Consider the following 26,046-nt stretch of genomic DNA (forward strand, 5'->3'; position numbering starts at 1 on the left):
GAACATATCGTCAGCCATCGGCCGTAGAATTTCCGACATATCATCCGACGAACACATCTTCAACCAGGCAGCCCCACTGTACCAAAATGCACTAAAAACCAGCGGCCACAAAGAGAACATCACGTACACCAGCACCCCGACGCAGAAAAACAAGAAAAACAGAAATAGAAACACCATCTGGTTTAACCCACCATACAGCAAAAACGTAGCCACCAATGTAGGCAAACGATTCCTCAACCTAATCACAAAAAATTTCCCAGCAGACTCTAAGTTACACAAAATATTCAACAGAAACAATGTCAAAGTCAGTTATAGCTGCATGCCAAACATGGCTACCATAATCAAAGCGCATAACGCCACCATCTCCAACAGCGAAACTAAACCCACTCAAAAACCCTGTAATTGCAGACAGAAAGACACCTGCCCTCTGAACGGCGAATGCCAAACGGAAAACATCGTATACCAAGCCACCGTCCACGGAAAACAAACAAAAGTATATATCGGTCTAACAGAGAACAACTTCAAACAGAGATACGCCAACCACAAACAGTCATTCAAACATGAAAAACACGAAAACAGCACAGAACTATCAAAACACATTTGGAAACTGAAAAGAAACAATGAGCCTTTTTCCGTATCCTGGTCCATCAGCAAGAAAGCCCAAGCATACACCAATAAAACAAAACGATGCAACCTGTGTTTAACCGAAAAACTAACTATTATTAAAGCAGACAAAAGCTCCACACTAAACAAAAGAACTGAGTTGATATCCAAATGCCGACACGAGAATAAGTTTTATTTGTCCAACTTCAATAGAGCATCTATCACCTAAACTAAACCCGTTAACTAACGGAACATCAAAGCCGAACATGTAACAACCCGCCAACACTTACTTGTCCGCACCCAATAACCCACACAATAACAACCAACACCTCCACACATACAACACCTACCCACCGACACAGACAATAGTGATGGTATTTCTATTGTCTACACTCTATATACACAGCACACCCAGAGAGTAGGCCTCAGAGTGTCTGATGATCGCAATATGCGTGAAACTCCGAGTTACACCCAAGAAAGAGTTCCAGTGCTACCAAAACTATTACGCTCTGCCACTGCGGTATAGAGCACTGTCTTAGCAGATTGATACTCACCGAGTTATATATATATATATATATATATATATATATAGGAGTGTCTGATGATCGCAATATGCGTGAAACTCCGAGTTACACCCAAGAAAGAGTTCCAGTACTACCAAAACTATTACGCTCTGCCACTGCGGTATAGAGCACTGTCTTAGCAGATTGATACTCACCGAGTTATATATATATATATATATATATATATATATATATATATATATATATATATATATATATATATATATATATATATATATATATATATATATATATATATATAATATATATATATATATAATGTTGAGGGTAGAAGAAAATCAAGTCGGGTTTTTCGTCTCTACAAGCCTGTTTCGTGAGTAAATCACTCGTCAGGAGATGTTGATGTACTGAATATACCTCGTATAAATCGTGTGGTGTAAGGCGAGTTTTACCTAGGGTGTTGAGTGGTGCTTTTGTTTGTACAAAAGGTGTCAATTATGTGTGCGATTGGTCAGGTGTTACACAACAATGTTTTATTTCGATGGCGACAAGAGGATACAAGTTCATTTCGTTTATTTAATGTTGATAGTTCGGGTCGGCAGATAATAAAGAACTTTTCTTTGAGGCATAAATTGCACTTCTTGCTTGCGCTATTGTAGGTTGGGTGGGATGAAAGTGGTCGCCAGGAAATGGAGTGGTCGATGTTTTTATCCTTGAGGGTCCAGATATGTTTGCTGAGTTCCGTAGAGTTCCTATGTTTAGTGTGTCGGAATGATGCTGTGTGGTTTCTGTACCTTGTCTTAAACTCGTTTTCTGTGAGCCCGATGTATGTTTCTGTAATGTCGTATATATATATATATATATATATATATATATATATATATATATATATATATATATATATATATATATATATATATATATATATATATATATATATATATATATATATATATATATATATAACTCGGTGAGTATCAATCTGCTAAGACAGTGCTCTATACCGCAGTGGCAGAGCGTCAGAGGAATATATATATTAGAGAAATAGAAGGTTTACTTTGTCAACTATACAATATAACAGAATATAATTCAGGACATGTAAATTCTTTGACTTTCAACAAAATCTAAAAAATAAATGATAAACGCAAATAAAATATATAAATTTCTCATTGGTAATTGTTTAGTGACTTTTATGATGTCAACTTTTAGATCCTTACAGTCATTGTGAAAATAATGACGTGATTCTGAGTATAATTGCCAAACAGAATTCCAAAAACTCGTGTATATTTGTGGAGTGCTTAGAAGCATTATGAGATGCTACGAAATCAATGTTACTCAAAGCAACAGGAGGAAAAAGAATGGTTCTGTTGCATGCAAAGTCTTAGGTGGTATTTATCTCCATTTTCACTGAAGATGAAGATGAAGTGTCATTTTTGAAGTGACCATATTGTTGGTTCGTGGTTGGTTCAACGGATCCATTTGCTGTCTGAAAATGGAGAGGAAATAATTAGGATATAAATATAGTGATATAATCTAGACTATCGAAGAAATAAGAAACTCCATGTCTTAATGCTGACGTTCAATAAATAATGCAACGATTGTGGAAAACAAAACTTGAAAACAGTTAATAGAAAGTTAACAGTACTAAGACTTCTAATATTCCTTACCTGTTTCTCTCTCTTTTTGTTCCAAACAACCACAGCTACAAGACGAAAAGTTGGTTTATGTTAATGACATGTTAGTATCAAGCATAATTCAAAATGCGTTTCTTGGAACGTAGAGTAAGCAAATACTCTAATGGAATTACGTGTATCAGAATCCAGCTAGTTTCTGCCTTAATACCCGCCCGTTCGCCCGCCCACCCGTCTACCTGTTTGTGTGATCAGGAGTTCACAATTTGTGCATATCCTCTATTCAGATCACATGTAGAAAATAATAATATGTATTATTCATTTCACAGTTTGATGCAGACATCGCCTTACATTTTGAATGATGATTTCATTTTTTGTCCATTCATGTCATCAATATCTAAATGTATTTTTTTTAACGATATCTAGGAAATACTGATAAACATTGGTTTAAGTAGATTTAAATTATAAATTAACAGCTTGGAGGGCTTCTTCACAGGTAAATCGTGATATAGAAGACGACATGTATGTTAGATAAAACTGCTAGCATTCGATCTTCTATTCTACATGAATGACCACAATATTTGAACACAATTGTCGACCATCCACAGAAGACAACTGTTTTTGTGATGGTTGTCATGTACGTATGTGCAAAGAAGTTTTTGGTGTTTTTGTTTTAGTTCCAGTTTCATCGTGCATGCAAAACTTTAAGATGCACAGACTTCACGACTTTATTGACTTACCAACCATAGCAGCTACTGCGACAATAACTAATGAAACAACAACACCTATCACCACAGCCTGAAAAGAAAATTAAGATAATGTTAAATACAATGAGATATATTCTTAAGTTTTTTGTTTCAATACATCATTGTATATTCTACTAATACCACAGCTCCATTAGTGGTGATGACTTGATGATATTGTATATAACTACATCCCACTCACATTCACACTCAAACCAGGTGACATTGAATGGTTGTCAGTGGCAACATGGTGTCTATAGTATTATACTAACCCCTTGTGAAAACAACTACCACGATGACCACCATCACTTTTGAAAGTTGCCGTTGCTCATGATGATAACGACAATGACGATGACGACAATGATGATGACGATGATCAACAATTATAAACTGATAATAACGCCAATGGCATTGTAGCACAATTATATTTTAAAGAAAATTGTTATCCAAATGTTGATCCATTTTAGGCATATGTGTTCATTTGCAAAATATTTATCCAGTTGCCTATCTATTCCTGTTATTACCTCTACCATAGACAAAATGATTTGGCTATTGTTATGGGCATGGTCTTGTTGATAGGATATTTGCACACGTATTTTGAATGCTTACTCACTTATCTATTATTAATTCCTGTAATCCTGTAATCCTTACAAATTGAATACAAATCGTCATTTGGCTATTGCCAAAGGCGTGGAATTGTTGCTAGGCATATTTGCATACATTTTGAATGTTTACTCAATTGTCTACCAGATGATGTTGTTATCTTTGCAAAATATTCCGACACATTGTTGTTTCCAAGGGCGTGGTCATGGTTGCTAGGGCTGTGGCAAATTGTTTTGCACATCTGCAGATAACACTTCTAGAAACATCACACCAAAATTCAGCCACATCCACCATGACCAAAATTCACATTTTTACATCTAATTTGCATATCGCTGACGACATTTCCACGTGTTTAATAGTTCGTCATCTACACATCACTAGAAACGTCTGTCAAATTTGAGCCCAATCATCGAAGTAGTTTCCGAATGAAAGATTTTAACCAAAAAGACACATTTTTAGAACTAATTTGCATATAACTGACATGTTATGAAAACTTCATCTATACATATCCCTAAGATCGTCCCCACCATCAGATCATCTGACCAGTACACACACACACACACTGTCATTTCACCATATTTATAGCACGACTGAACCTCAGTTCAGTTGTACTAAAACCGAAAACATTGACATTTCAAGCACTGCTACAAGCGAAGATAATCAACAGGTTGTCATAACAATATCACACATACCAACAGTATCGATCAACCCATGAATATTATAGACGAACCTATCACCAGCCCGCAACCTACAGACAACTATTAACTATTGATAAATTCCGACCATTCTATCAACAATGAAACCATGGAAGACAACAATTATGACCAACACAACAATGACTTGATTCTCAGGAAAATACGGATAATAGAGAACGAAGAAAGTTGGTTTCAGTGTAGTGTGGTGGTGGTGGTGTTGGCGGTGATTATAATGATGATGATGATGATGAAAAATATCCTTGTATAACAACGTGAAGTTATGCAGAGTCGACTTACGTTTTTGCTTCCTTTTCCTTCCACAACTACTGAAAGAAATATTAATCACAATTACTAACTAAATGAGTTCTTTCACGATTTATCAATGGTAACACAATAATTTCAATGATGACATGGTAAGAATGGTGTCTTGCATGAATCATCTGAGAATTGTAAAACAATTTACAAAGCATATCGTTTCTTATTGAAATCAAATAAGGGTGGTTAAACCGTTTGATAAATTCTGAACTGTACTGTGCAATGTTTTACCCACAACTCTCTCTGATTTGTACTAGGACTGTCAGACATGATCTTCTTAAAGTCAGACAAATCTCACCAGTGTACAGAGTTTTGTAAAAACATTTCTGACATTTGCAAAGTGTAGAATTGCCACTGATGAGTTTCTGAAGAATATTTGCAACGAAACTAAGGGAAATATATGCACCTGTTATGACTCTAAATATCGATTACTATGAATAGGTACAACGAAAGAAAACTTCATGCAAACTGACTACCCAAGTTGGTGGTACTTTGGCATCGAAAAACATTCTATTCATAGCACGTGCTTAATTTAGTTGTTGGTGCATTCTTACGCAATATTTGCAAATTTCCTTTTGATTCCAAAGTGTATTTCTGTTACATATTATCTAAACGTAATGATTAAACTTTAAACTTTAAGAAATAAGGGTTATTGAAGACGTCATCAAACAAGGAAACTCCAAGCATATTTACCAATCAGAGAGAGTTATGGGTAGGATATTGTATAGTGATCTGTACCACAATGATTCTATAGCCCTTGTATAATGATGTGAACCTCTCATTACGGTTTGGCATAAGTTTATTTTGAAATCAGGGACTGCCTAAAACTATATCAACAAAACTATTTTTAAAATAGTTCCTGGAGATGCCACGAATATTTAGTAATAGGCTTGTGCATATATCTGTTTTACATGAAAACAATGCAATGCTTAAACTTGACAAAAATGTAATATCAAAATTTCGTAATTAGTTTGAAAAGAAGAGTAAAGGAAAGGCACTTCAGTAAATAAGGGAAAAACACAATTTGCGGCAGTAGAATGAGGAGAAAATGGGTGAGGGGGGGGTACGATGTACAAAAAATGGGGCTGCGAAGAAGCGGGGGCCTTGCAAATTCTGGTGGTCTTAAAGACGAGTTACAAACTATTTTTCTCATGATTTGAACCAAATTTAACCCAAGCAGCAGTCGTTTACCAAGTACATTTGCGAAAGTTCTTGAGGCTTGGCCTCAATAAGTTCTTAAACCTATATTGAATCATTATGAAGTGGGCGACTTCCAGAGAATGTGTTTGTGTATGCCTAAGTCTCTTGATTCGGGTATTGAAGACAATATTCAAGTATTCTATGGGTTTCTATAATGTGCATAGTTTGAAATTTTAGCCTCAAAATCATGGCTTCCTTCATGTCTTCATCTTCAAAAAAAATGTTCACCGTGGGAGGGGGTGACCTTCCCACTAACGAGCATAATGATGCTGTTTCTTGCAATGGAAATCCCTGCTAGCTAAGTATCTCAAAGTACAGGTTACAGTCCAATGTGTCGTGTATCGTGCATCTCCAGAAAGCAGGACAGGGGTAGGGGTAACGTACCATATACTTATATATATATAATTTTCTGTAGCCTTGGGGGCGGGGCTTCAAACATTCTTGGGTTCATTTCGGCGCGGGGGGGGGGGGGAAGAGGAAACATTTTTGACCAAAATATTTCCTCTTCAGCTATCCAATTGCCTTAAATTCTCCTCGTTCACATATATTTTATGTTATCTTTTGTTACGCAACTAAATCTTACCGACAGACGACCATCCGTATTCATCCAACGAAGGCGTGCATATCAGTGCTGAATTATTGGGATGGTGCTGACCAGTCTCAAAGCAAACACCGAGTACTAAACATGAATCTATCTGTAATCCATACCACAAAATATAAATATGAGAGAGAGAGAGAGAGAGAGAGAGAGAGAGAGAGAGAGAGAGAGAGAGAGAGAGAGAGAGAGAGAGAGAGAGAGAGAGAGAGAGAGAGAGATAAGAAAAGCAATTATACGAGTTTCTGAAACATAAACCAGTCCTGTGTTGGATTAAAGGTGGTGAAATTGCCAACATTGTCGAAGAGGAACACGAGCATAGCTACTATTTGTCCTCAATTGCGATTTAAACAGGGCAGCAAAACACCTATCTTGTGCATGTGTATGTACTGGCAGTCTGTCTACTTGAATCAGCGTCCAATTCGTAGAAGGGCATATACATTTTGTATACTATTTTTCCAGAATCTGCCCCCCCCAAAAAAAAACCCCCAACAAAACAAACCAAACACACAAACAAACAAACAAAAAACAAAAACAAACAAACCCAAAACAAAACAAAAAACAAAAAAACAAAACAAAAACAACAACAAAAAACCTCCCAAAACATAACAACAAACAGAACCCGAGAGTCTAACGAAGACTATACGGTCAATGATATTCGCGCGAAAAGAACGACTTCCCAGAGTGTTCATCGCGTTTAGTAATAATGCAAGATATTTTTACTGATGTATTATAGAAATAACGCAAGACATGCAAAAATGCAAGGCAAATATTCTCTATATTCCGAATGCATGTATGACAGAACCAGCGACATTTGTACCCTAGGATTGTTTAAGAATCGAAGTATTCTGATATTTAGATTATTCGTTTCACCCTTCAATTTTGAGCAATTTTATTTTACTCTGGTCTTTGTTCGAACTATTTTGAAGACAAACACAGGCTTAAACTAACACAACAATAAACACAATAGTAACAATTAAATGTAACATATCATTACAATTAATAAAGGACCGTTTGGCAATAATAGAAACGGGGGAGGCGTACCTTCTTTCTACAGGTTCCTGCCACTTCACATTCCATACATACTGAATTATACACAGTAAACTCGAGATCAGGAGAATACTCGACGCCGTCATTACTGATAGATATTTTATAGTTGTTCAAAGCGGAACGTCCTGTATGTCCTGTAAATGCTTTGGTAAGTTTCGTACTCTTCAACGGACAAGCAACCTCTTGAAAACTGACCAATAGCGATTTTGACGACAGCTCATTTCCCTGTAAGTAGATAAAAAAAACCTCCTTTAAACATCCGTTTCAATACATTGATAATATTTCATTCTTTTGAGAGAAAGAGCAAAATTTAAGGTGGGAGCAGGGTAGGTCTGATTAGAAAATGTTGTTTCTGTCATCGCAAGTGTAACAATATATAACCTCCCCTCCTCACCACCCAGCACAGTAAATGTCAACTGCAGTGTCCATAAGAGATTTCTTTACAAAATAATGTGAGCTTTGCAGAGAGAAATCTGATATTGGTTTATAACCTAAAGACGGCATCATCATGGCTGCTGCCGCGACGGAGGTGTCACCTCCCACGATGAAAACCTCTTTGAAAATAAGGAAATGTATAGGAGGTCAATTAGGATATCAAACACATACATCATAATTGAAATTAATATAATACCTAGTTATGGTCTTCTGTACCTCAATTATGTAAATCAGGTTTACTCAAATCGGCAAGATTAGATATTATTTTGCTGTTGCCCTCGCTTTACCCATATATATGTACAAAACAAGATTCAAAAGGTAAACGACTGCCCCAGAAGTTAAATTTGAATCACGAACCCAATCACGAGAGAAAAAAATCAAGCCCCTCTTTTCGACAATCAGAATTTGTATATCCCTCCTAGCCTTCGCAGCCCTAATTTTCGTGCCCCGTTTTTCGTCACTGCACCAGACCTCCGTGTCGTAAACTCTGAACACTCCCTTAGATATGAACCTTTTCTTTCTCAAATAGCTGTATCGATTGTTTCAATTTATTCATGCTAAGATTGTAACATGGGTTAGACTCGATTACTTGTAAGGCAACCAATTTATGTTTCCCTTCGTTTCAATGTTATATATCTATGCGAAGAAATATATCTTATTATACCATGCACGATCCAAGCTGGACAAAAATATACAATTTATACTGTGGTCGTTCTACGTCACGACAACGCGTATTTACGTCACTGGTTCTGCTGTGTTCGCAAATATGAGTCAAAACGTTCACAATCAACATTACATGTACTTTCCCCGATTTTTCTTTGACATTACTGGCGCTGCAGGTATAACTATGTTAGTACCCAGTATGTTTCTTCATTCAGTCGGAAAATACTCGTGACCAGTACCGTAGCCTGTGTGTGTGTGTGGGGGGGGGGGGGGGGGGCAAGGGGGGCAGCTGCCCCCTCCCGAGATTTTTAAGGGAAAAAATGCGACTTTTCGAGTACAAAGCGATGTTATTAAAATGGTTATTTACGTGACGATTCCTAGCACGCACGCTTTGAATTCATGGTTCACTAAAGTCAAAATTGACTATACTTAGTGCACTGAATCCTCGCTAATATGGATCTCTATTGTACGCTGCCTAAACATTGAATGAAAATGTGTCCAGTTAAAAATTGTAACTTTTTGCAGTGTAGCGAATTAAAAAAAAAACTGTGCGAGAAAGTGCAAAAGCAGCGAGCACATGCACTGTGCATTTTCTGCAAGTAACACAGTAGTCTTGAAAGTCTCCTTCATTTGAAGACAGCAAGTCTCAATAATGTCAGAGAGTGAAACTAAAAAAAAGATGTCGTGCCCAGCAGTCTGTTTTGACATTTGGGGCACGAAATCAATAGTTCAATATAGGATAAAAAAAATCAATTCATTTAGTTAGACCTCAGACATCCCCCCTACCCTTCTAACTAAAGTGGCCAAAATTGATAATTGTTTCAGGCAGTGCAAATCAGTATGTAGTAGTACATAGTACTATACTATGAATACACGGCCAGTGAGAAAAGTGCTCTTTATCAACACTTTATAGTTGTCTTTGTAAAAGGCTAGCAACAATAACAACAACAGTAGAACCAATATTTGAACATGGATTTGAACAACTGTGAAAATTCTGCTAATTAGATATCATGGATGGCATTATCCTGTTGTTGTTGTTTTTACATTGATCTCCCAGAGCTTGTTTGTTAGTCTCTCAAAATCGTTTGATGGATTTTTGTACCAGGTACATCGTGTGAGAACATGCACCGGGACTGGTCAAATGACATACCAGAGTCGGGCACTGTCTCAGATTACCACCCGTCGTCACAGACACGAAGAAAAGAAATTTACAAGAGTGAGACATACATACACAGCGAACGTCATGGATTTGACCTTGTTCCCAACATGTCTTCAGTGCCATGCATTTCCTAGGAGCGAAAATTCTTACATTTCGCAATTTGACATTTATCTGGACCCCCACCCCAAAACTAACAGAATTTAGTTTTTTATTCGACATTGAAATACTGATCTTGCTTCTCAGCATACCATTTTGTATCACATCAAAGGAAAAAGTCATCCAATGTGAGGTCGCCTACATGCAGTGACTCCTAAGATGCGCTTGGTCTAATTTACATCTTATTCCTTATACTACAACATTTACTGATAAAACGGTAGATTTCATTTTGGAATATTTTCTGGCCCTAAAAAGGACCGTTTGTAAGTGATCACAATATCACTCTGAATCGTCGTCAGCAGCGTTTAATCGACTTTAATAGACTTTCAATTGTCACAGTGTTCGACGTTGTCTTTGGTTGAAATGTTATTTGATATAATTATCTCATTGCACTGACACTAGCGTTATTCAGCAATTCATTTTGAAACGACAATTTGCTATGGCCCTGAATTTGTGAACAGAGCTGTACCTTTGACATCAAAATCCAAACTATCTTTTTCATTATAATGATAATGACAAGGAGAATCCATTGAGTTCACTTTGGATTCCGACATAATGTAGGGCTTTAAAAGTTTTAGGAATGGCAGAAAAAAATATGTTCAAAATTTTAGTTCTACATATACTTCCCGTTGTACCTGCACAGACTGTTGGGCAAATAATTGGGTAAAGCAGAGGGTTATTTTGATGTGTTACCTAGTTGAGAATTGAAAGCACCATTCTTCCCTTTGAATGTGACATCTTTTCGGCAGCTACTTTCAAAAGATACGAAATTACATATGATATGAAATTGCTTATGCTAAAATGGATATAATGTAAATTACATGCAAATTTATGTAAATTAGCCACCTTTCCAAATTTTAAATGCATGATTGCACGCAGACAAAGTTCTGCCCCCCCGGCAATTTGGTCAGGCTGCGGCCCTGGTACCCCCATAAAGGGTTGTCACTACTCGTCTAACGACTTGAAGTGACAAAGCCCCCTTATAGGTCCCTCGTATTTTCCTTGGCTGAAGGGAGAAACACATTGGGGAATAATATCTAATTAAATTATAATATGATATGTTAATAGGAAGGTAAGCTATAGCTTGCAAGTCTTTGTATACAGTTTTTTAAGAACGTATTTTGGCTTACTTCTTCAAATGTTATCCTACATGTCAAATATTCGGTGTTCAGAAATCCCTCTCCGATAACGAATACATATTCACAAGGCCGAGTTGCCACGTCACATGCTCCATCCCATCGTAAACCATGTACTGTTGGTTTAGTATTTTCAGCAACTGAACAATCCTCACCAACATAACCAGAATTACACGTGCAGCGCATATTGACACAGGTGCCATGAGAACTGCAACCATTAACGCAAATGTTGGATGTGATCGTCGACGGATTCGTAACAGATAGATCTCGAACAGCTGTCTCACTGCAAATATCCTGATATGTATTTAGAGATGAAATAGCCACATCGCTATCACCTGAGATCTTAAAAAAATTAATAAAGAGATTATACAAATAAGGGGCGAGATCAATAGTTCAATGTAGGATAAACTAAATTATTTTACTTTATTTGGGGTGAGGGGGTTTGAGCCATTTTACTTCTCATCGGACAAAACTCAATTTGACTTTTAATGGATCTATTTTGTAGCTCTAAATACAAATATTGATAACAAATGTCGTCAAATTGAGAATGGAAGAATTTTTACCATAGTAAATGCATGGCACTAAAATACAGTGAAGTGTCAATAAAAGAACGACTTATCCTCACTACATACTGGCTTTGTATTCTTAACACTACATACCACTACATACTGATTTGAAATTGACTGTACTGACTGAACCCTTTTGACCAAGTATGTAAGGGGGGGGGGTTGTGGGTGGGGGTGGTGGTGGGTGGTCGGGCCCACCTAAAACATTTCGTTTGTATCCTATATTTAACTATTGATCTCACCCCTAAGTAAACAATGAACATGTAACATATCCCGAATATTCCCCACTTTGTATACCTTACTTAGCATTTTTCCACCGTTTAGTTTCTGATAATTTGTCAAGTTATATTTAGTCACTCTGAGGTGGTTAACAGTTAAAAACAGAACGGCCTTTGTAATAGTTTGCCAATGACTTTCAAAACAATCACATGATCATAATATATAAATATTAGCATACACCATTGAGATTACCATTATTTTATCTCACATATTCATTTGATATCGAAAATCAACCAATTATACAGTTAGTAATATATCAAATACCTGTATATCGAATACACAATCGTCGATGATATCATCCCTTTTTATGTAAGTGTTGCTTTCACATCCATCTGCAAATTGTGTACCTTCTAACACGTCAGTACACTGTTCTGTAGCCTTTTGTTCAGTTACTCCAGATGGTGTGGGCCAATCGGGAATATCTGCCTGAAAATTCAAGTTCCAGCTGAAACTAAAATCGTCTGTAATTAAGTCAAGGCCCACACTTTCTACGTCAGAGGAGTTTGTTGCTAGAAACAGATCGGTGACATCATTACCTAATATATCCTGATTGGTCACACGAGCACGATACCCGCAAACATTTTCGCTTCTGTCATCGCCATGACAACGACAGCTTTTGATATTTTCAACATCTCTGACGTTATCAATTTCATTGATGAATAGACTATTGCCTTGTCCGACCCTGTTGAAATAAAATTAAACATTGTAATGACATTAGAAAAAAAACATATTTTTAAATTAGTGTTATGACATTTATGATGAGATAGATGTGACTACTAATTTTTTGTGTTTTTAGTTAAAAAATTATGTTGGGAATTGCTCCCAGTTATTTTCATTCCATGTAGAGATATACACACAATAACACATAATTCCACAGAGATCCATTCAGGTTTTGGGACTACGTGAAAGGGCTGTGTTGTGCGCTCCATATCACGTGTCTGTGGAACTGTCAAGGCTTTCCCAGTCAGTCCATAGGCTATCCCGGAGTCACCTAGGCCCGGCAAACATGGTACATGTGAACTTCGTGTGAGTAATCATTCCTGACTTTTCGGGTCATTACTATAGGAGTCTCCCCAGATTCGCACTCGTCTTGCGAGTGAGACAAGGCTGATGAGTGTATAGCCTACTCATAGTGTCAGTAGAACCCTGCATTTTGATCAGTCACAGAAAAAACCCCCGTCTCCAGTGGGCTTCGAACCCATGACCACCCGACTGCAATATCGCAGTCAGCTAACCCTGAGCTCTAACCACTACACCATCGGGTGCCTGTGAAATCAATAGACACTATTTACTGAAATGAAAATACTCACCTCCAAGAATCGGCAAAGTTTTTTGGTTCACTGGATACTGGTATTGAACTCTCATCTGCCTTCTTGAAATCATTTGAAGGGTCGCCGTCAAACAATCCACAAAGTCCACCAGTTTCTCCGTAGTCATCGGACGGAGCATGCACCACGATGTCAATTCCCCAAATGTACAAATGAACCTTAATCCATGCACCAGAGTAGAAGTAGACCTGGGCAACGGTAAAATTTGAAATCAAAAGTAAATCTTGAGTCATCTTGAGTAATTGTTTCCCCCCAAATTTTATTATTCCATTTCTATGATCAAAGCAAGCCGCACTAGCTCGAAGTGTGGACATTTTAAATTACAATCCTTAATACCAAAGTAAAACGTTTTCTGCATGTTTACCACAATCATTTATGGCATTCATATCAAGTGTAAAAGTATACTGTTTCATTTGCTAATGCAATGAGTAACACCGCAGTAAAACACTTTCTCTAGACTATGTGCTACACTCATTTATAGCATTCATATCAAGTGTAAAAGTATGCTGTTTCAATTGGTTTATTTACAAGCCTAGCATGTGGCCTTTCTAATGTGGTCAAATAACTATAAATGAGTGTAGCACATAGAGAAAGTGCTTTACTGCGGTGTTACTCATTGCATTAGCAAATGAAACGTATACTTGTACACTTGATATGAATGCTATAAATGAGTGTAGCACATAGAGAAAGTGCTTTACTGCGGTGTTACTCATTGCATTAGCAAATGAAACCGTATACTTTTACACTTGATATGAATGCTATAAATGAGTGTAGCACATAGAGAAAGTGCTTTACTGCGGTGTTACTCATTGCATTAGCAAATGAAACCGTATACTTTTACACTTGATATGAATGCTATAAATGAATGTAGCACATAGAGAAAGTGCTTTACTGCGGTGTTACTCATTGCATTAGCAAATGAAACAGTATACTTTTACACTTGATATGAATGCTATAAATGAGTGTAGCACATAGAGAAAGGGCTTTACTGCGGTGTTACTCATTGCATTAGCAAATGAAACCGTATACTTTTACACTTGATATGAATGCTATAAATGAGTGTAGCACATAGAGAAAGGGCTTTACTGCGGTGTTACTCATTGCATTAACAAATGAAACCGTATACTTTTACACTTGATATGAATGCTATAAATGAGTGTAGCACATAGAGAAAGGGCTTTACTGCGGTGTTACTCATTGCATTAGCAAATGAAACCGTATACTTTTACACTTGATATGAATGCTATAAATGAGTGTAGCACATAGAGAAAGGGCTTTACTGCGGTGTTACTCATTGCATTAGCAAATGAAACCGTATACTTTTACACTTGATATGAATGCTATAAATGAGTGTAGCACATAGAGAAAGGGCTTTACTGCGGTGTTACTCATTGCATTAGCAAATGAAACCGTATACTTTTACACTTGATATGAATGCTATAAATGAGTGTAGCACATAGAGAAAGGGCTTTACTGCGGTGTTACTCATTGCATTAGCAAATGAAACAGTATACTTTTACACTTGATATGAATGCTATAAATGAATGTAGCACATAGAGAAAGTGCTTTACTGCGGTGTTACTCATTGCATTAGCAAATGAAACCGTATACTTTTACACTTGATATGAATGCTATAAATGAGTGTAGCACATAGAGAAAGGGCTTTACTGCGGTGTTACTCATTGCATTAGCAAATGAAACCGTATACTTTTACACTTGATATGAATGCTATAAATGAGTGTAGCACATAGAGAAAGGGCTTTACTGCGGTGTTACTCATTGCATTAGCAAATGAAACAGTATACTTTTACACTTGATATGAATGCTATAAATGAATGTAGCACATAGAGAAAGTGCTTTACTGCGGTGTTACTCATTGCATTAGCAAATGAAACCGTATACTTTTACACTTGATATGAATGCTATAAATGAGTGTAGCACATAGAGAAAGGGCTTTACTGCGGTGTTACTCATTGCATTAGCAAATGAAACCGTATACTTTTACACTTGATATGAATGCTATAAATGAGTGTAGCACATAGAGAAAGTGCTTTACTGCGGTGTTACTCATTGCATTAGCAAATGAAACCGTATACTTTTACACTTGATATGAATGCTATAAATGAGTGTAGCACATAGAGAAAGGGCTTTACTGCGGTGTTACTCATTGCATTAGCAAATGAAACCGTATACTTTTACACTTGATATGAATGCTATAAATGAGTGTAGCACATAGAGAAAGGGCTTTACTGCGGTGTTACTCATTGCATTAGCAAATGAAACCGTATACTTTTACACTTGATATGAATGCTATAAATGAGTGTAGCACATAGAGAAAGGGCTTTACTGCGGTGTTACTCGTTGCATTAGCAAATGAAACCGTATACTTTTACACTTGATATGAATGCTATAAATGAGTGTAGCACATAGAGAAAGGGCTTTACTGCGGTGTTACTCATTGCATTAGCAAATGAAACCGTATACTTTTACACTTGATATGAATGCTATAAATGAGTGTAGCACATAGAGAAAGGGCTTTACTGCGGTGTTACTCATTGCATTAGCAAATGAAACCGTATACTTTTACACTTGATATGAATGCTATAAATGAGTGTAGCACATAGAGAAAGGGCTTTACTGCGGTGTTACTCGTTGCATTAGCAAATGAAACCGTATACTTTTACACTTGATATGAATGCTATAAATGAGTGTAGCACATAGAGAAAGGGCTTTACTTCAGTGTTACTCATTGCATTAGCAAATGAAACCGTATACTTTTACACTTGATATGAATGCTATAAATGAGTGTAGCACATAGAGAAAGGGCTTTACTTCAGTGTTACTCATTGCATTAGCAACTGAAACAGTATACTTTTACACTTGATATGAATGCTATAAATGAGTGTAGCACATAGAGAAAGGGCTTTACTGCGGTGTTACTCATTGCATTAGCAAATGAAACCGTATACTTTTACACTTGATATGAATGCTATAAATGAGTGTAGCACATAGAGAAAGGGCTTTACTGCGGTGTTACTCATTGCATTAGCAAATGAAACCGTATACTTTTACACTTGATATGAATGCTATAAATGAGTGTAGCACATAGAGAAAGGGCTTTACTGCGGTGTTACTCATTGCATTAGCAAATGAAACCGTATACTTTTACACTTGATATGAATGCTATAAATGAGTGTAGCACATAGAGAAAGGGCTTTACTGCGGTGTTACTCGTTGTAATTCTCAGCGTGTCACCTGTATTTCCAATAAAACACAGCTTGACAAACCATTCTGACTCCTATATGGGATAGGGATCAGCAACGGGGACATTGTATACCGTAGGTTAGTGGGTTAACGTGTACATATTTTAAATAAGAGACCAGTGGATCAATTGCAGCCATAGACACTGTCTATGGTTGCAGTATCAAGTATTATACGCTACCTGTTACCAATCTCGCATTCTGATTGGTCCAGATCCCTACAGATATGTAGGCGTATTTTTCACCTACTTTTGCTTGAATCACGTGATCACGTGACTGCATACAATTCCCCCTTGTAAACAACTTGAACATCACAGACAAGAAGAAGTCCAGTTTTGGCATTTGGAATGCCAAACAATTTTTGAGCAGTACATTTTTTAAGGGGTACGCAAATAGTAAACATTACGTCAATACTATACAAAGCAAAAGCGCATCCTGATTGGATGATACAATTTAGGCTGTGCTGGAAGTGCATGGTGCTCGCTACTCATATCACGGAAGAGATATAATTTTGAAATGAAAATGTTTTTAGATTAATTCATAGTCGCAGGTAACGTATGAATATGTTACTTGCCAAATACTCAAAGACTGTTCCACATATTGCTATTCCAGAAAAAAGACCTCATGAAGATATGAAACTCTATTTGGCAAATAACAATTAGACATATCATTTTAGAAATGATGATGATAAATATAAAAGTGTCGTTGTTTTTTAATGTTTTAAAGCGGAAATTACATGTATGTGTTTACATGATAATACGGTGTGCCTTAATGGAAAGATAGCTGAAGTGTGATACAATGTTGATACTTGTTTGTTTGAAGACAGTCAGCGCCCACGAATAACCCATTTAATTTGTGAAATAAATTTCACTAGTGTTCCTAATACTCTCGTTCTTTAAACAATGCAAAAAAATCATACATGTACTTACCAAAAATGTATTACCCTGACTGTTCATTCTTAGCGTTGTACCGCTTGATAAATCTTGACTTCTAATATTTACTTTCGGAGCCATGTCTGTAGGTGTGATGTCAGCCGTTTTAAGTGCTGCACAGTAATCGATGATGATTACGTCATTATTTTCTCTGACTGCTACACCACAGTTACAAGCCGTTCTTCCATGCTTACCACATTCTGTTACGCGGTTCTGCACCTAAAATGTTGCAACGGTGGGAGTACCTGTAAATGTATTTTCATCCAAACATGGCATCACACGATATAAGTACGAAGAGTTATTTTTTAAAGTAAAAATGTTATATACGTTAGTTCCGTTAAACATTTGGCATTACGCATAATGAACTGAATGACGTAATGAGTAAGTACACAATCCCGAAACTTGTAAAATAATATTTTATAGTTAGGGACTTTTTTAGGGTGGGGAAAACTCGGGTGATTGAAACTAAGTAAAGACCTTCCTAAATGAGAATGTGTGGAGAGGGGGGGGGGAAAATAAAAATTTGGTATTGAAATTTTCTTTATTAATGCAAAGCTACACCTATATACACAGGGTGAATAGCATTGCCAAAAACGTACCTACCTCAAAGTTTCTTGTATTACTTTTCATGAGGACAAACTCGCCAACTCCTGCATAATCGAATCTGAGTCTAAAGAATAAACAATGAAATGCTTGGTAATTTTCAACTGTTTACTTAGACATTTTACACTCCAAACTCCACTGCTCTCTACACTGACCCCTTCTCCAGTCAGTTAGAACTGACAGGCCATACGCTAAACCATAAGACGGGAGGGACTAGGCTAGACTAGACTACATTACATTGCACATATAATCATCTCCACTATGCTATGCTATACTATACTATACTATACTATACTATACTATACTATACTATACTATACTATACTATACTATACTATACTCCTCATCTATCTCTACTATCCATCATAAAACTCTGTTCTTATCTGTTCTACACTCTTACGCAGTAGTGCACTCTTACTACGCTGCAATACTCCTCAATCAATACTACTCTTAGACTACTTTATTCTTATGTAAATGGTTCAAGCCTTCATTGCAATATTTTTCCAATAATCTCTTCCACTATACAATGCACTATTAAAACTACATTATTTTGCTTTGCCTGTATTCCACTCCACTCCACTCCACTCCACTCCACTACACAAAACTACACTACACTGTACTCCACCACACCTCAGCACAGCACAACACAGCAGAGCAGAGCACACCGCACTGCACTATACCACGCCACGTTACACTTCGCTCCACACCACACCATACCACACTACACTGCACTGCACCACACCACACCACACCACACCATACCACACTATAATACACTACACTACACTACAGTGTACTACACTACACTGCTCTACTCTACACTACACTACACTACACTACACTACACTACACTACACTACACTACACTACACCTCTCTACACTACACTACACTACACTACACTACACTACACTACACTACACTACACTACACTACACTACACTGCACTGCACTCCATAACATTACACTACCATACACTACAATCTACTCTATTCTACTTAACATTTCTTGAATACTGTTTTCTCTGTGGTTGAATCTATATTCCTTTGTATTTGTTTTCTTCACAAACTGTATCGTAGCAAAAAATACAATGATGTTTATAGTATTACTCACCCATCAAATGTCCGGTAATGGGTGAAGCCATACGATCTACACTGTTTTGCATCTTTGTCAATGGTACGTACCTATAAAATGAAAATATACATTGTAGGCGGGAGAGAAATGTGCCAAGTTTCATAAAAGTCTTTTTAGGTGAAACATGATAAAGCAACACGCGATTTTAATTTTACAATGAGAAAAACCTTACCACACACACACACACACACACACACACACACACACACACACACACATACACACACACAGTGAGAGAGAGACACACACACCTAAAACAATATAACATAGGTGGAAATTGGGCCATATTTTTTCGCGATAACGAAATTAGAAACTAATGACGTGTGGTTTTAACGTCGATCGCGATATAAGCGGTATAGAAATTAACTGTTTGGTATACACCAAATTGGGGACAACATTTGAGGAAAAATTTGTAAGGTTTAAATGACGTAAACAGTGAATAAACAAAGATACATCGCAATCCATATTATGCAGTAATGTATTCAGGTGATATATTCAGGTGTTTACCTAATATGTCTTACCTATTAATACCTTGATAAGAATTTTTATTCGAAACGTCGGATTTTACATCTATTTATTCGTACTGTCTTACAAGTTCCTTATGCAATAAATATATTTTGTTTCCCACATTAACATACAATCTATACTATTTCACTCATCCAGCATTTCATTAAAATCTCTCAAATGCAATGCATTTCTTACTGGAATTGTTTCCACGACATAGTTGTTCCAAATGAAAAGATTGTCGTTCGTTGGCTCTTCTAAAGGTTCAAACCCAATCCTAATGATTCTAGTTCCATCCAACACATTATCTCTCAAAGCCACCACGTTGTATATCTTCTTTGACGACCTCGTACTTTCATCCCAGTCTTCTGGGTTGATGACGACTGAACAGTCTTCAGCACTAATCAGAGCAACATCGTCTATAAGATAACACACAATTATCAACCTGGGTTATAATAATATATGATGATGATGATGATGATGATGATGATGATGATGATGATGATGATCGTCACCACTACCACTACCACCACCACCACCACCACCACCACCACCACCACCACTACCACTAATATTGAAAAAAGTATAATTTCATCATTGCATGTAACATAATTATTCTGACGGGTAAACTAATAACCCTGTACGTTTATACCCACCTTCATTCGCAGAATACAACTTCAGATGGCAAGCATTACTAGTTTTACATAACACTGGTACAGTGCACTCCACAGTTACAGGTTCTGGGCCAGCATTTTCCTCCAAGATAAGTGGGGAAGTCTCCGATAGTAACTGAAAAATGACGAAAAGTCGTTTTGTTAACTGTAAATGAGGCGTTAGTTACATGATTATCAAACAATATAAAAGCTTAAATACGTAGCCAACTAGTAATCAGAGACTGTGATATTGAAAGATATATCAACAGGTGTGTGAGAACAACAATCGTCTTTCATAAATTTGAACACACTCAGCAACATACTCGTTTTGCTCTCACGTTTTCAAGAAATGTATACAAATCATCTTCATCTACAGATCACCGTTTTGAACAGTGATATGTGTGTCTTTACTTATATAAAGGGTCATAGTTGTTGAATAGGGAACTTGCAATCCAGACTGAGCATGCTAAAACGCAAAGGACTATGGGGTTATCTGTGGTTATCGTAATACCCAAACTTGAGCTACCGATAAAATAAACCTCCCACAGTGTCAGGGTAACTATGTATTGATCATTCGTGGTTGCAAACAATGTAACAGTATTGTTTACAATACCAATTCATTAGTATTTATTATCACATTTCCCATGATGCAATATTCAGCATGTCGGGTTTGCAAGTTCCCTATTCTATCTTCATACTAGTACTCTTAAGCCATTACAAATTTGACAGCCATGATTTTACAAAGAATACAATATAGAACCTTTACAATACCAGTGCATCTCGGAGTCTATGTTATATCGTTACTCAAAAGTGTCAGTTTGTGCTTATGGCTGCTGTATCAATATACACAATCATTTACAATAAAAATGATGTTGAAGTCACGAGGAAGAAAGTCTACCTATATACATGTATCAAATACTTACTCGTATTCCTGCAAAATAGGCATTACTCGTTTGCCACGGACTCCTGTCTGAATTAACCGTGTATGCACGTGCGCGACAACTGATCTGTGGATATACGAATTACAAACTTGGAATTAATTATAATGAAAGATAAATATCATTTATGGTATCGATCAAACTTAAGTACTTAATCTTCCTTTATGGTATCGATCAATAATATCATAATTTTCATAATAATACAGTTTATTTGAAAATTAACCACCCTACCTGGGGTAGTTTGTTATGCTGAGTTCAAAAAAGAGGGTCGTTTTATGAATATCTGTTGCCATGGTAACCAAAATCACCATAATATGTTAATCACTTTTCTAAAATTTGACATAAAACATTGAAAAAAACCAAATTTAGTGAAAAATTTCCTTCTTTTTGGCATGTATTAGTTTGTGTTACCTGGTGTAACATAAATTGTATAAAATTGGATAGCTGTTTCCATGGAAACATGGTAGACGTGAAAATTATGTTTTCGTTATAAACACATACATCTCACAAATAACATAAATCTGATAAATATTTTTTTTATTTGCACATTGAACACACTACAAAGGGTAGTTTGACGTGCTGAGTTCAAAAAAGTGGTCATTTAATGAACATCAGTTGCCATGGTAACCAAAATAACCATATTATTTGAATTTTTGAAAAATTAAACATAAAGTCCTTGAAAATTCCAGCTACGCAACTAGGTTCAGTCTTTTATCACAAAATCTTCAAAGTAAGTGTACACATACATTTGAGTACAAGTTGACATGATCGTTTACTCCATACTGTATATTATTGTTTGTACTGGGATTTTATCCAACAAAATATCGTAATACGACAAAATCTTCATACGACTTTGCTATTTGTGAGGCTAGCTAGCCACTTCGCATTAACACCACTGAGTAATCATAGATTGTACTGCGACGACACATGATACGTCTAGATCAAAGGGGGACCTAACGTTTGATACTGACGTGGCCATGGAAAATCAGACTGTCGTATTTTTCTTAAAAGAAGCAAATCAAGAGATATAGCGACTTTGACAACCTATATTTTGGCGTACATACATGTACACATAAAAACGGACATTTCCGAGACTTAGTCATAGCCTATCCTTACGATCAGTGAACTCGCCCACATGTTATTACATTGCCGCATGTTATTGTGAAGCCCTTTCTCATCCGATCTCTGTAAGTTTGCGAGTACAAAAATATTAGATCATTTTGGATTAGAATTCAATAATTGGGAATTAGAATGTTCCATTTTTTTTCATTTAGGTCGACAACACGAGAGAGGGTTTGTTTACATGTAAACGTGGCTCTGAATTCATATGCTACGAGATTCGACCAAAGACGTATAAACTTCATCCTAATATTTATTTATTGTCATTATTATATATTTAACCCCTTCACTTGTAATAATTAGAATAATAATAATAATAATAATAATAATAATAATAATAATAATAATAATAATAATAATAATAATAATAATAAACATATCGATATACCAACCTTCAGCAATGACACAGACTCCACTGTTACATTAGCATTATTATTAATCAAAGCTTTACAGTTACTAAAGTGTATTGATGCATCTAAATTCTAGATTAAAGTTACAATTAAATTTTTGCATATTACACTAACCAATCAAAGAAAAACATATGCAATAAAATTAGAATTTTGAATTTAATATACAAAGCAAAAGTATTCAGCATGAAAATATTTTGTAAATAAATATGCATATAACTCACTATCTTTCCAAGTCGGTTGTCATCATATGTCATATTATGACTAGATAGCGTTATGGACAGGTCATCTTCATCTAGGATTGTTGATGTGAGTGTTGGATCAGATTTGTAGTCAAACAACCATTGAACTTCAAACTTGACATCAGTATTACTTTCCGTAAACTGGACTGTACATTTGAAGTAGAATTCTCCATTTTCATGATTAATTAGAGGTCCTTCCAATTTTGGATCTCCCGACATACTAGGATATGGTTCTGAAATTATTAATATAATACATGAACCGAGAACGAAAAGGCAATGCGTCGCGAAATTACATACATGGTTTCTCTTTGGCTTTGTTCGTTCTTATTACATTTGAAATAGAATTTTCATTATTAAGCATTGTAAAAAATATTGACCTTTTTAACTGTTACTGTGACTTATTACATACCCTAAAACTAAAAGGACTTTTCCAAGTATGCGCAAACAACACACGTGCAAAAATACGCACACACATGCTCGGTGATAAATAATAATCATGATAATACACAGATTTTGCTCTAACCTAAAACACGCTGTTTATTATTTAATAATAGATACGTTAGACTCGGCTCTTTAACTTTGCACACACACACACACACAACAACAACAACAACAACAACAACAACAACAACAACAACAACAACAACAAAATTATCATTAAGTACTCAGTGTTTTGAAGTGGCTTCCCTTTTCTCCACCTTAGAGTATTGAGCGTAATTGAAACTAATTATAACACTAACAATGCTATTTAATATTTTATCATTGAGACATGTCATAGAACAAATCTTAAAGATGCACTAGCTGTAACAGGGGTATTATTTTTTCTGACAACTAACAATATATTCACTGCAAATGGATAAAATGCAAGTATTTAGACATTGCCCATGTCAATTAGAGGTATATTTTATCTATAAGTAGTATAGTAACAAGTTGAAATCGTGATTCATTTGAAGTGTTGATTTTTGGGTGTGGTCCCCAAAATCAATTTGATTGGACAAATTTCTATACTGTGTGTACTGCTACAAAAAGCATATTGAATCACAGGTGATTCAATACTGCAGCTGTTCAGGATGTATAATATTATGTTTAAGTCATTAGATCGAACAAACAGTTTCAAAAATGTTCCAATTTCAGCTAGTGCAGCTTTAAAAAAATTACGCAATTATGATGGCGTATACTAACCTACACAGTCACTGCTGTCAGAACTTTCACTGCCACATATACTTGCATTGCCTTATCAAATAGAAACGGACATCATTGGTAAAATAAGTTATTGATATGCTTGGTTCAGTGCGAACCAATACTATGAATGAAAACATCTCCAAACTTATAATCACTACGGTATCAGTTACACTGGCAATTTACTTTGAGTTTAATATTTCAATCACTATACTAGAAAAACACCTGTTGATTAGGTATGAGTACATTTTACTACATTCAGACTAAGGTAAACCCGTGTCAAGGTCTAGACCATGTAAATAATTAGTTATGTTTTTTTGCCTCGTCTTCTGAGAAGACTAAATTTGATATAATTTTATAGGTATCTAAATATGGGTTTATTAAGGGAGTAAGTAGACAAAAGGGTATCTGAATTTATTCAATTAATACAGTAAATATGCTTATGCAATATACAGCAGACAATTTAAAACAATTCAAACACCTGTTTATCTATTATTTTGCGTTTAACTTTGAATAACGACTTTTACTTGTTTTACTGTTCTCCGATTTGGATCACGACATGGTAAGTCGAAATTTACATTAGCAAAACCCAAAACATATGAGCATTATTGTTTATTTAGTCAGTTGTTAGGAGAAGAAAATAACAAAATGTAAGGGATATATTTGAACCATTTACCTGCACAATATGCATAGTAACATTCAGTAGGTACAGCAAGGTTGTATACGTAGAAGTCACCACAGTTCTTTATTTGTATCGTGTCAGACCATCCACAACAGTTTGGTTCATCCTCACTGGCACAAACCTTACGGGATACAGTGCCGTCTGCCTCCGAAGGATGGCTTCCATTGATCCATATTGGGTCATGTGTTCCACACGTATATGGTTCTACACAGTGTGTTGGAATATTTCCCCCTACCAGACTAGCAAATCTATACCAAGTCGAGGAAGAGAGACTGACGTCACAAATCCATTTCGAAGCGGACGATGGTTGAAGATAGCTTGTTGATCTCCTGTAGTCAGTAATGTTGACATATGTTGAACATGGGTCAGAAGTAGGAGCAGCGAGTCCTTAACATAATGAATCCCCATATGAAAAAACAGAACAATGCAGAAGTGAATACATTATTTACTCAATACTAGATTGATTTAATGTAAGAAATATTTTTCATTCTATGTAAGTTAAACTGTGGTTTTAGTGTTCATTGTTCATCTGTTGTCAACTTATTTGATGTTTTCAGGTAACAATATATCACGTTTTTGTACTAAATACAAAACAATTATTTGCTGTAAATCTAATTAAATATTGTGTATGGCAATTTTTATGGCGTAAACTTACCTATGTTAGCAAGGAAAAAACAGAACGTGACATATGTATGAAGCTTTTCTTGTGCCAT

General features: G+C 36.1%; 1 protein-coding gene across 1 annotated transcript; it reads right to left on the reverse strand.

The window, feature by feature from the left end:
* Positions 1 to 2,508: 2,508 nt before the first annotated feature.
* LOC144447192 (von Willebrand factor D and EGF domain-containing protein-like) lies at positions 2,509 to 26,046 on the reverse strand. Its single transcript, XM_078137096.1, has 15 exons — positions 25,989 to 26,046; positions 25,328 to 25,720; positions 24,655 to 24,705; positions 23,455 to 23,705; positions 20,770 to 20,902; positions 20,312 to 20,532; positions 19,589 to 19,659; positions 18,477 to 18,543; positions 17,871 to 18,092; positions 13,664 to 13,869; positions 12,618 to 13,035; positions 11,503 to 11,850; positions 3,499 to 3,556; positions 2,795 to 2,829; positions 2,509 to 2,613 (listed from the first exon to the last, which is right to left on the reverse strand). Exons 1-15 carry the CDS (start codon positions 26,044 to 26,046, stop codon positions 2,509 to 2,511), a joined length of 2,637 nt encoding a protein of 878 aa, XP_077993222.1.

The sequence above is a fragment of the Glandiceps talaboti genome, chromosome 16 (genome assembly GCF_964340395.1).
Source record: "Glandiceps talaboti chromosome 16, keGlaTala1.1, whole genome shotgun sequence".
In the NCBI taxonomy this organism is placed as follows: domain Eukaryota; kingdom Metazoa; phylum Hemichordata; class Enteropneusta; family Spengelidae; genus Glandiceps; species Glandiceps talaboti.